The sequence below is a fragment of the Oryzias latipes genome, chromosome 14 (genome assembly GCF_002234675.1).
Source record: "Oryzias latipes chromosome 14, ASM223467v1".
Classification (NCBI taxonomy): domain Eukaryota; kingdom Metazoa; phylum Chordata; class Actinopteri; order Beloniformes; family Adrianichthyidae; genus Oryzias; species Oryzias latipes.
Genome location: NC_019872.2, coordinates 10,494,503 through 10,507,099, shown reverse-complemented (window position 1 = coordinate 10,507,099; position 12,597 = coordinate 10,494,503). Strand labels below are relative to the sequence as shown.

The 12,597-nt window shown below is 36.1% G+C and overlaps 1 protein-coding gene across 1 annotated transcript in view; it reads right to left on the bottom strand.

The window, feature by feature from the left end:
* Window positions 1-12,597, bottom strand: part of frem2 (FRAS1 related extracellular matrix protein 2) — a 66,723-nt gene that overhangs the window by 13,064 nt on the left and 41,062 nt on the right. The window contains exons 7-11 of the mRNA XM_004076299.4: window positions 3,039-3,188; window positions 2,712-2,921; window positions 1,458-1,655; window positions 997-1,161; window positions 578-760 (exon numbers count right to left, since the gene is read on the bottom strand). Coding sequence (XP_004076347.2) covers window positions 578-760; window positions 997-1,161; window positions 1,458-1,655; window positions 2,712-2,921; window positions 3,039-3,188 — 906 coding nt within the window. The remainder of the gene's footprint in view (window positions 1-577; window positions 761-996; window positions 1,162-1,457; window positions 1,656-2,711; window positions 2,922-3,038; window positions 3,189-12,597) is intronic.

Genomic DNA, 12,597 nt, shown 5'->3' with positions numbered 1-12,597 from the left:
GCATGTTAGGACATCGTTTCTGGAGGTCATTAAAAGTTAAAAGTTTGCCTCTGAGTTGTGGGCAGGACTGGTGGTGGAGTAAGCCCATCACCTTCCCATCTTCCATCTGTGTACGTGCTTACAGCCCCTCAAACCCCCAACCTAACATTATCAGTACAGTTTTGAGTCAGATGCCAGATCAGATGAGCAGAACAAAGATCGATATATTTGTCTGCAAGTGGAAGCATCAGAATGGAACAGATCAGGGAGCTTGTGATTTGCCGTAGTAACATTTTCATCACACCTACAAAAGTTTTCCGACTGCATTTTTCATCTGCTCCTGATTCACAACAATTTCAATAAAGAAATCATCAGAAATGCAATTTTGACCTAAATTGTCTTTGCCCTCCATTGTGAGAAAAATGCCACAAGAACATGTTGAAAACACCAAAAACATGGTTTTCATTGGAGTGGGTCTTCAACCCTTTATTTTTAACTAATGTGAAATTTAATGATACAATTCTATCAACCTTTTTGCTAATTTGCTAGATTTTCCAATAATCTGAGCAGAACCTGGAATGCCATCTGCCAGCTTTACCTTGAGACACGGGGTAGTAATCCTCTCCCGAGACAGCAGATCCGTCTTTGGTGTGAACACGAACCACGGACACTTTTGAAGTGTCACCCATTCGTACCACAGGGACCCTAACAATTGCAACAGCTCCAGCTTCCTTTGGTTCACTTACGCTGAACTTGGTTTCTAGAAAACGAATGATGGGTTCTACAGGTAGAAAGAGAAGACAGCAGGACAAAACGCACATTACCAGAGAGCAGGCAGAACATTTTAATATTCACTCTGGGAGACGTCATGAATTAAAGAACATGTCCTCAGGTTCCTAAACCCGTGAGTTTCAGATACCTCTGCATGAATTATTCAAACACTAACTGCATTTTGTGTTTGTTTTTAAACAAATACATGTATATTTCCCTCCATCACCCCTCTTTCGTCTCACTCACTGTCTGCCGTGTCTTTTATTTTCACTAGAGTTTCATTCGGAGCCCCCACTGATGCTCCAAACTGTGAGCTGCTCCTCGGGCTCCCCAAAACCAGCCGCAGCTCCTCTCCTTCCTCATAGAGCGTGTCGTCCACCAATGTCAGAACACATGGTTTCTCCACCTCGCCTAAGAAGTGAAAAGAGATGGCAATGTGTGAAATAAAAAGGAAAAAACTAAAACTAATTTTTGCATAGAAATTCTTATATTATAAAAAGTTGTTTAAACTCATTAAAGTCATTGTTAATTAACAATGTAAATAGAAACATGAAGGGTGTCAAAAGAAATAAAATGTGTTTTTTGGGCACAAAAATGTCTGACAAGAACCTGAAATTTCCTGCTGGAGCCATTCATTTAACAAAAAGGTGTGAAAACTAAAATGAGTGACAAACAAGTGTGATGCACAAGTGTGATCACAAAAGTACCTGGTAGGAAACTGATGACAGATGCGTCCGTGTTGGGCCGCTCATCAAAGTCAGAGGCGACCTGAGCAGAGCCCTGACGGGTGTAACAGCGCACAGAGGACTTGTGCCGGATGTCTCCGCTGCGATACACCATTGCTGTGATGAGGCCGTCGCTCTCCTCTCCTGTGTAAAGAGGTTTGCGGAACTGGACCTTTGGTACTGTTGGCCAAAAAAAGTTATAATTATAATTATTAGGAATATTGTGATAATTAAAAGCAGAGCTTTTGAAGGAGAACTGTAAAGAGCATTGGAGTTTGTAGATGTACTAATTAGTACTTTTCTATTTTCAAGTGCAAATATTATTATTTAATATCAACACAAAAACATACAGCTCACGACAATTCAAAATAGCAAAACAAAAGGTTAAAAGGCAACTTTGCAGTTAAAAATTAAAATTCCAGAAACCAACACATAATTAAAAAAAAACTAAAAAAAAATAGTAAAAAAAAAAAAAAAGCGAAATTGTTTTGGAAAACAAAAGTTGTTCAAAAAAATCCAAATCAAATGTTAAAAAAATGAAACAAAATAAGAATCAAGAAAAAGGTAGGAATTATGGGCCATCACTGATTGGATGATGACATTGGTTTATAATTGGAAGTTTTTGGAATGGCAGTATCTTCTGATAGACAATATTTCATTAATCTAATGCCCACAGGCTCTTAAAATTTTGGTATTTGCTAAATCAAGCCTTTACCCACCTGATTATTCAAGGCTTAAACTCCATCTTCTAATCAGTGATGTCTCATAATCCCATTTTTTATTTTGTTTAAATCTTTTTTTAATTTTATATTGTTGATCCTGTTGTTAAGTTTTATGAAATGCTTTTTATTTTATTTTTTAGTTTCTGACGATTTTTTTATTTGACAAAAGAAAAGAAAAAAAATATATATATATATATATATACAAAAACATTTTCTATATACATATGTGTATATATATACACACATCATCTCAGTTTCTGGACTTTACAGAAAGCTGGAATGTTCTCTTTTGTGTCCTACACCTGAATTTTTATGGAATTCAATCCCTTCTGACAGCTATTTAAATGTTTTTTTTTTCATGTGTGTTTGTTTTCATCCCTTGGAATGAATAACCCTGGTGATGTAAATTGATAGGTGACTGATTGGTGGTTGAGCTGAGTTGTTATCATTCTTTTTTCTTATCACATGCAGTGACAAAGATGTGAAAACTTTGTGTTGAAGCGTTTTCTCTTACAGTCTGACACTGAGTCATTGATGAAGACTGTTGCCTTTCCAGGTTCTCCCAGGATACCATTGAGTGGCAGTCGCAGGACTAACTCAAATCTTTCAGTCCCCTCCAGCTCTGGCTGTCCAAGGTCGTCCAGAATGAACACCCTGAACGTCTGCATGCTGACACCCGGGGCAAAGTCTAAGTTGTGACTCAAGCCCACATAGTCAGAACCAGCTGGGGAGGACAAACAATGAGAAGAAATTTTGGAAGAAACAAATATGCTTGGGGGCACTAAAATGCATTTTGAGGATGAATTGTAAATATGATTCTGATTTAGAAACAAAAACATACCTTCTGCAGAGGCAGGCTCTGTTTTGCGAGAGTGGACCGTCACAGTACCAGCCTTGGACAGATCAGTTCCTGTCCTCCACACTTTGACTTCCACGTATCCATCACTCTCGTCTGCATAATACTCTGCCTCTCCAAAGTAAAACACAGGAGCTGAGAAACAAAATAACAAGGTAAATCAATTGGATGAATCGAACATGGCTATAAGTCAGGTCAAGGGTCATGCCTTAGGACACAGTAACTGTGGTGCCAAGGAGTTGAACCTCCAGCCAAACATATAATAACATGAAGCATCTATAAAGCCAGAAGTCTTAATATCGCAGTGCATTTTTCTGAAAAAAACTGTAGGGAAGCGCCACCTTTTCTGCTCTTTTAGTCGGCCAAACTGTAAGGCTTTGTTTCTTTCAAAAAAACTGTTTTGCTCACTTACAGTTTTTCTCAGTCGCTTTAGTACAATTCTTAGATCAGAATTGAAGTTTGCAAATACGTGTGTGCATTTCTCAAAACAATTTGTACAAACAGCAAAACACTATGGATTTCTTGCAAAAGCTTGTAACTTGCTCAAAATCTTTAGTTCATCTCTCAAAACTAAGTCTTTATGTCATTGAACATGTCAGTGCCATCAGAATGTCAAGTCCTTGTGTCATTGTCTACGAACAAGACAGTCAAATGACTTAGTCATGTTGTCAATATAACTGTGTACTTTAGAGGGAGGTTCTGATGTAAACTATGGCTAAAGTTTTGATGACAATTATTGTAAAATGGAAGTTACACCTTTTTTGTTTGATTGCAAGAGACTGGACAAGAATCACATTTACACTTTTATTGTTCATATTGTAATTTGTTGACAGACCATGTCATACCAACATAGAAAAAACCCACTGCCAACAGTAACACAAAGGGAAAAAAGATAGGACAATATTCTGTCCAACAGTACAGGCAGTGCAGTAGGAATTGGTGTGGTCTTCCTACACCTCTTGTCGGTCTTGTATGTTAGGCCACAAATTCTCATCCACATCACAGCGAATATCCTCTCTTGCAATGCAGCGAAATATGTTTGTCACATTATGACAACTTGGTCAACCATTTTGCAGTTAATGACTTATACGATGAACTAATGACTAGGTGTTTTGAGGAGTAAGACTATTGCACAGTGAACTATATAATACATTTTGATCAACATGACATAAACAATTGATAATGTAGCAAAGAGCAGAGAATTGTACATAATCATTTGCATGGATGTACCAAAAGCAATTGCAACTTGTTCAAAGAAGTGAGAAACGGCTTATATGATGTGCACAAGTGACATCATGATGTGAAGATTGAACAAATAGTTTTGGGAATTTCATTCTGATCTGAGAATTGTACTAAACCGACTAAGAAAAACTGTAAATGTACACTCTCCAAACCAAACAAAGAGGCTAAGATAAGTCGCATAAATTGTGTACAGAAGAAATAAGCACTTCTAACAAACAGCACTAGTTAGTTCAGATGGAAGCCGCTTTCGGTGTGTTTCTGTGTGTCTCTCTCTCTGAATGTTGAGCAGCATGGCAGGAAAATCACCTAGAGGCTTGTTTGAACAGGGATTGCTTTCTGAGGCAGTAAATTGAAGGCGGTTGTATATTCGACTGGTTCTAAAAAGCCCCCTGTCAACACCCCCCCCAAAAAATAAAAACTTTCGAAATCTTTTCTTTTTGAAGCTTTTTCTTTCTCTGGTGTGTTGCCAAAAATAGCACTGACTTTCAACGTTGAAGATAAAAACAAAATCTCAACAGTCCAAAGATATATCTGTCTACAAACTTTTATTTCACCTATCATAAACACACACATACCCTTTCAGTCCCTCTGTACTGTCTGTTTTCCAGACAGTGATAAGTCTTTCAATATCAGCCACCTCTCTTTTTTTTTTTTTGGTTTTTCTACTGCCTGCGGCGTTCACTTAGCAGTTCGTTGCTGCGGGCCATCTTTCTGATGCACTGCAGGATCTCAGCCGCTTCATCCTGGATGGTGGGTCTGTTCATCTTTTAATCTCCTGCCCTCAGAGGAGGAAGCACGAGCAAGGACCACCCGGCGTCCTTCAAAGAGCAAACTGCTTTGCTCATTTAAAACATCCTTATTATTAACACTGTTGTCAGTAGTAGTATTAGTAAGAGGGAAGTAGCAGTAGTATGTTTGCATGTAGAACTCTGAAATGAACCGTTGCTTCAATTCGCCTTTTTTTGGACGATGGCAATAAAGTCTAAAGTGAATCACATGCTGTTGTGCGTTTACTAGGGATATAACGATTCACTTTTACTTCGGTTCACTTCAAACCACAATTTCTGGGTAACGGTTTTTTTTCGGTTTGTGTATTACAAAACAAAATAGCCTACGTAAAAACCAAAAATATCCTTTTTTAATTTGCTAATAAGTAGGTAACAATGAAGAAAAAACTTTCAGTTGGCTTGGTGTAATGTATTAAAAGAATAAATACAAAATCCTTTATAAATTTAACACAAAAATAATTTGACACTTTGAACAAAAACATACTGGTATGCAGCAGGGATGCGATTATTCACTTTCGCCACAATTTCGGTTTAATGGTTTTACACAATTTGGTTTTTGATGATGAATTGTGGCATTTCAATATCCACTGGCAGTATTAGGCGATATCAGTATCATTCTCATGCTCAATTTGCTTTTTTCCTACTCTTCTTCTTCCTTACCCTCCTACACACAATGGAAATTTAGGACTGGATACACACACGCGCAAAAAAGAAAAACAGATGCGTAGGCAGGATAAACACATTGTGGTTGCTAATGACAGCTGACCTAATGCATTAGTAAACATGTGCAGTCCTTACAGGTATATTTATTATAACGAACCACAGTTGTGGGTTTCAGACATGTTATCCAGAATGGTTTTGCATGAAAAACCTCCCATCCATGTAAAAAAAAATTCCTATTCTTGATTGCAAATAGGCACATCTACATTCACACTTGGCTTATTTGCGGCTGACTTGATGGCACATGAGGCAGCTTAGTGATGAGTAATGAATGAGAAGTGCATCCTCTTTGCCCACTGGGGTCCTGCCTCTGCTTTAGCACTTTGGATGTGAGTGTGAGGGCTGGGGAGGGTGTAAAAACAAATTGTGATAATTACTACTGCGTGGGTGTCTATAAGCATTTGTGTCAACCACAACCTTAAGTACAGTTTTTCAGAGCGTTCTCAGCTGTTCTCTGGAGTGGGACTCTTACTGTTGAAAGGAAAATTGCCTCAAGTGAGCATGAAAACACAAATTTGAAACGCATGGGTCAAAGGTAGGGAAACGATTTTAAGGCTTTCAGTTCAATCAAGAAGGAGAATTCACAGTAAAAAAATACACAAGATATGTGTTTAATTTGCAAAAAAAAAAGGAGGTAAAAAAAACAAATAGCTCAAAAGTTCAAAATCTAAAGAGATAGATAGATAGATAGATAGATAGATAGATAGATAGATAGATAGATAGATAGATAGATAGATAAGATAGATAGATAGATAGATAGATAGATAGATAGATAGATAGATAGATAGATAGATAGATAGATAGATAGATAGATAGATAGATAGATAGATAGATAGATAGATAGATAGATAGATAGATAGATAGATAGATAGATAGATAGATAGATAGATAGATAGATAGATAGATAGATAGATAGATAGATAGATAGATAGATAGATAGATAGATAGATAGATAGATAGATAGATAGATAGATAGATAGATAGATAGATAGATAGATAGATAGATAGATAGATAGATAGATAGATAGATAGATAGATAGATAGATAGATAGATAGATAGATAGATAGATAGATAGATAGATAGATAGATAGATAGATAGATAGATAGATAGATAGATAGATAGATAGATAGATAGATAGATAGATAGATAGATAGATAGATAGATAGATAGATAGATAGATATGTACCGTATTTTCCGGACTATAAGTCGCACCAGCCCAAAAATGCATTTTAAAGTAGAAAAAAACACAGATAAGTCGCACTGGACTATAAGTCGCATTTTGACAGGAAATGTATTTGACAAAATCTGTGACCAAGAACTAATAACTTTCACAACCTCATATGACACAATCATAGCAGACTGTTTATCTCATAATTTCACAGTAATTCTTTCTCATACTTATGAATTTATTCCTTTCATGAAGCATCATTGGCCAACTAATACTCTGTTTTCATCCTGTATTTGTAGAAACAGTTGTCATTTTATTGCATTTCTGAATCTATGAAATCATTGGAAAATAGAATATTATGTTGTTAGCCTTCAAGATCTTACTGTAAAAAAAGTTTGCTGATTCTCTGAGTCACTTAACATACTCTTAATACTTAACATACTTCATACATCAAATTGACCCAGGAACATCATCTCTGTTCCTCACAAATGAACATAACAGGAGGGTTAACAATGTATTTATTTCAATTTATTTCTAATATAAGTCGCTGCGGAGTATAAGTCGCACCCCTTGCCAAACTATGAAAAAAGGGCGACTTATAGTCCGGAAAATACGGTATATGTATTTAAATGTTTTTTTGCATATGGAATTTAAATTTGGGTTTCATTTCACATTATAATGTTATTTTTCTAAAGTTTCTTTTTCAAATAGTAATTTATTTTCCTTTAAAATTTTCAAAACTTAAAATATGAGTGAAAAATGATTTGTCATTGTTCACAGATTTTTTTTTGAGTATGTAACTTATAAATAAACACTATGCTATGCATTCAGAAACATGTTTTTCTTATTTAACAGGAAAAAAAAAACAATATTATTTTTCCGGACAAAAAATAAAAGGATTTGGTTACATCTCAGTGCTTGATTATTCAACTTCATTGTCCCCCTATCCATCCAGGGTGCAAAAAGATGGCAACTATCACTTTGAGTCAAATCATGTAGCCAGCAGAGCACCATGCAGGCTGACAGATAAAATAGTAGGTCAAGCAGACATCTTTAAACCTTTTTTTATCCAAGAGGAAGATTGTCTGGGATGGAAGCAAAAGCTGCGGGTAGTTAAGATAGAAAGGGTAAGACAAAGTGCTTTGACTTGGGGCAAAGAATATTAAGGCTTTGGAGAGCACAAGCAGTGACACTTAATAGTCAGAAAGAGCTTTTCTCCCCTTCACTTTGATAGAGTTTAAAGCCTGTATGGGTAGGGAAAATCTCATAAACATTCGTCTTGATGCTGCAAAACAGGATATGGAAAAAAAAACACAATCAAAAATTCGCCCCAACAACTTCAAGTTTTAAGGGTTGATTATTTCTGTCTTGACACATTTGTTTTATCACAAATGGAGTCAATCTGACCTATACGCTACCACTTTTAAATTGAATTGCTTGGTCTTTTATTTTTCATTAATTTTCTATACCGTTTTTCCCTTTCGGGGTCACGGGGCTGCGGGAGCCTATCCCAGCCAATAGCTTGGTCTTATTTATCTAATCTCCAGCTTGGTTTTGGTTCCCTCTAAATAAAAAGTCTAAGCGTTGATATAAAAAATGAAAGACCTACTAAACAGGAATATTGGAAGTCATCTAAGGTAAAGGTACAAGCCTAGACACTTAAATTCATTAAAACACATAAAATTAGACATGCTTGGATGATTTAAATAGTTTACTGTATGATCATCTTCAGAGGCTATTAATATCATTGATGTAGTGTAGTATAACAATGGATGCATTTTTCTGATTTTAAATCTAAAATATTATGAATCTTAAGCTCATAGAGGCTCACAATATAAATTGTGGGTTTAACATGTTTTCTACTTGGTGCAGATAGGGTACTTGGCCAAATGTAAATACAAACAGAGTTTTGAAAATATTCAATTCAACTCACTGTTGCACTCAATGAATATATTATCCATTTTCCATCTTCGCTTTGCCTTGATAGAATCTCCCACAGTTCTGGAGCACATTCTACCTATGACATTTCAGATATTTTTATTTTTTAAGATGCTAACAATACCTTTCAAGACAGCCGGACATGTTGCTGTCAGTGTGTTTCCCCAGCTGTCTCTGCCTCTCTCTTTCAATGTTTTGCTGTGGGTGTGACAGCCTGTCTTTTCGGTGACAGGTCGGACATCATCGATATAACCCTCCAATTAAGTCTGCATCATCTCTTTTATGGATTTCATGACACTAATAATAAGATGGTAATTTGCTATGAGGTTGTTAACACAGTTAAGTCTTGTTACTGCCAGAATTGTTCAAATCATGTTGCATCTGTTCAGCTCTAACATCATCTTTTTTTTGTTAGCTGCTTTCCAGGAATCATGTCATCCCATATGAAGCCATCGACTTATATTCACCTCCGCTCTATAGATCATATCATATTACTCCATCTTTGCATCAATAAATCCGACTAAAATGTCAAAGTTGAATCTTAGCTTGAAGCCTGAAAATAGTTCTATTGATGCAACTTCTGTCACTCGCTGTTTTGACTGCAAGGACACACACATCCATGTTCTCAGCAAATACTAAAAAGGATGTTCTTGTTACCTCTTTAACTGTGCAAAGTCCAATCTTTTGAAGAATTGACAGAAAATTTACATATTTTTGAAACACATTTTTTGAAACGAACGAGATATAGATACCATCAATTATGATACTTTGGGGGATTTGGTAAGTTTTTGCGCAGAACAATGTTAGTTTAAGAAGCAAATATATTGACATGAGTGTTAAAAAAAGCACCTTATTTATCCACTGTCTAAAATTTGATCCGCACATTTTGAACTTGGTGTAACTCTATTATGACGACTTAATTATTGTAAAGGCTGCCTGTGCTGCATACATCAGGACAGTAACTTCCTGCACCACACCCCACATATCATTTCTCACTTTACATTGTGCACACACCTTTAGATGTCTTTTTTTTTTTAAATATAACGCGTAAAAAAACACACTTTTGTTTGGTTTAAAAATACAATTTATGAACAAATATTTTACACTTTATTTCAATCTATTTTCATTGTTCAATGTTGTGTTTTTTAAAGTTTTAAAGTTGTTGAAGGGACCATTGTTACTGCTGCCATCAAGTCAGGCCTGACACAAGAAAGCATGCCAGTCAGCAGAGGCCTTATATTCAGCAGGCAGCTAATTGGACTGAACCATTGCCCGGGGGAGAAAAACTCTTTTTGCATTGAATATTGCTTTGCTGTAGCTTCTATTTGATGTTCATTAGCTTAATTCATTTGGTACGTTAATTTACCATAGAATGGACATTAACTTTGTTTTTTCGCCGTATTTTTTTTTAGCTTGTCCGAGTCTTTTTCAGTTCCCCCTTGTGTGTCTAGTTGGTCTGATGAGCCACTATATAGGTTCCCTTGTGTTTCTAGTTAGCCAGATCAGTTTAAGTAAGTTTGTTTGTCTGTTCAGTTGGTTAAGTTGTCCTCCTCTGTTAAATTTAAAGTTTCAGTTATTTTTTTACTTTAACCTCTTTAAGCCAAAGAGAGAAACTGGCAATCACCCAGAGGAGCATGGAACGATCAATGCTGGGTGTTACGAGGAGAGATAAGGTCAGGAACGAAGACTTAAGATCAAGAACAGGGGGAAAGGATGTCATCGAGAAAGTGATTGAAGCCAAAGGCAAGTGGGCAGGACATGTAGCCCGAATGAAGAACCACGAATGGGCTAAGAAAACAACAGAATGGACTCCGTGGGACAGGAAGAGAGGAAGGGGAACACCGAAGAAAAGATGGAGAGATGACATCGAGCAGAAGGCAGGCAGCACGTGGACCCAGAGTGCCCAAAACCGTAAGATGACCAGCAGTGGCGTGACAGGCTTCTGCTGCTGCTGCTGCTGCTGCTGCTGCTGCTGCTGCTGATGATGATTAACCTCTTTAAGGGCCCATTTTTGTCCATTTAGATGTTTTTGAAAAATAAATGTAAATTAAAAAAAAAAGAATTTGTCCTTGCCTTGTACTTGGCTTATACTGTTTGGTCTAGCACAATTAGCAACACAGTTTGCATTGTTTCAATACAATAAGTAGTCATTTTAAAATGAATACTAAAAGATTTAGTATTTTTACTGGTAAAGTTAGGAAAATTAGCAAAACCATTCCTGCCAAAATGTGTTTTTGAGGTGTCATGGAATTTTGAAATGAGCAGGAAAACCCTTTTACTGCCCCTAGTGGAATGTTGATGCACTGCAGGACAGAAAACATGAGCATATAGGTTTTAAGAAAAGTTTTGATCATTCTAATGTGATAGTGGTCTCACGAATGCATGTATCAAATACAGTTTATTTAATTCCTCGAAAGGGAGTGGGAAGAAGCAAACTTTTATAGTCCCGTCTTCATTTCAAGTTTTTTCTTTTTTACTTTCACTTTTCATTCCACTTTATTTTAACCATTAAAATAAATTAACTTACATCTCATTCTATCAAAAATTTAACCCAAGAAAGAAAGCACTGACCTTTCCACAAGACAATGTCAAATAACATTCTGCAAGAGTTAATAAAGGATCTCTGAAATGTCTACAGCCCAGATCTATCATCCCTTGAGAGCATTTGACCAATTTTGTTGAGTTATTGTGCATACGTTGTGTTGTACATTTTATCTATTTATTTGCAATTATAAGTTAAAAAAAAAGGTGCATAATGCATGTAAAAACATCCCTCTGCTGCAATTGGAGCAGACAGTACTGTGTAAACTACAAGACAGATCCAATACCACAACTTGTCAGCAAAATAAATGGTAAATATCAGTAAAGGTCAACCATATAAACAATTCTTGATAACATGTCACAAGTTTGTGCAACCCACTTGTGACAAACAGGCTTTAAAACCCTTCTGGAAAGCTGACAGAGAGAGACCCAAAAATGATGTGAAGCTTTAACAGATCAAGGGTCCAACAACCTTTGAAAAGCTCCCCAAAAACAAAACCCCCAAACCGTAGAGCACCTGAATTTCCCCACTTTTCAAATGATCAATTTTGCAGCAACATAAATATCTTTTATTGGATTTTTTTTATGTCTTTTCAAATTTGTCAAAACCAGTGTGAGGAAAAAGGATACAGAATTTTTCTTGTCTCTGCCGAAATATGTCCATAATGTTTTTCTTCTTTTCGGTATAGATTTCTGCATAATGTGACATCTAAATATAGACACTCACTGAACACAGGCTATTACAAGTAATGAGGTCTGTTTCTAGTGAATAACAATGAAATGGAAATAAAATAAATGATTGATACACCGTGTACGCTGTCTGCATTTCGCCTGCTTGTTCTGCATTTGAAAAATGTATGACGTGCTGTTTTTTTTACGTGCAAAACAAATAAAGATAAAAACAGCTTGACCTTTACTGTCCTAAATTTCAGATTTGAATATGCTCAGCACAGAAATGGTATAAGTTTGTCGGAACAAAGTTTAGAGTTAATCCATGCAGACGAGTGAACTACGAAGGAGGACACCTGCAGATTTAAATAGGTATTTCCCAACAGGATCACAAAGATTATTCTTCTACCCATATGTAATATGTTATGAGAATAAAGTTATAATTTTAAAAGCTATAAATTGCAAATTTTCAAAAT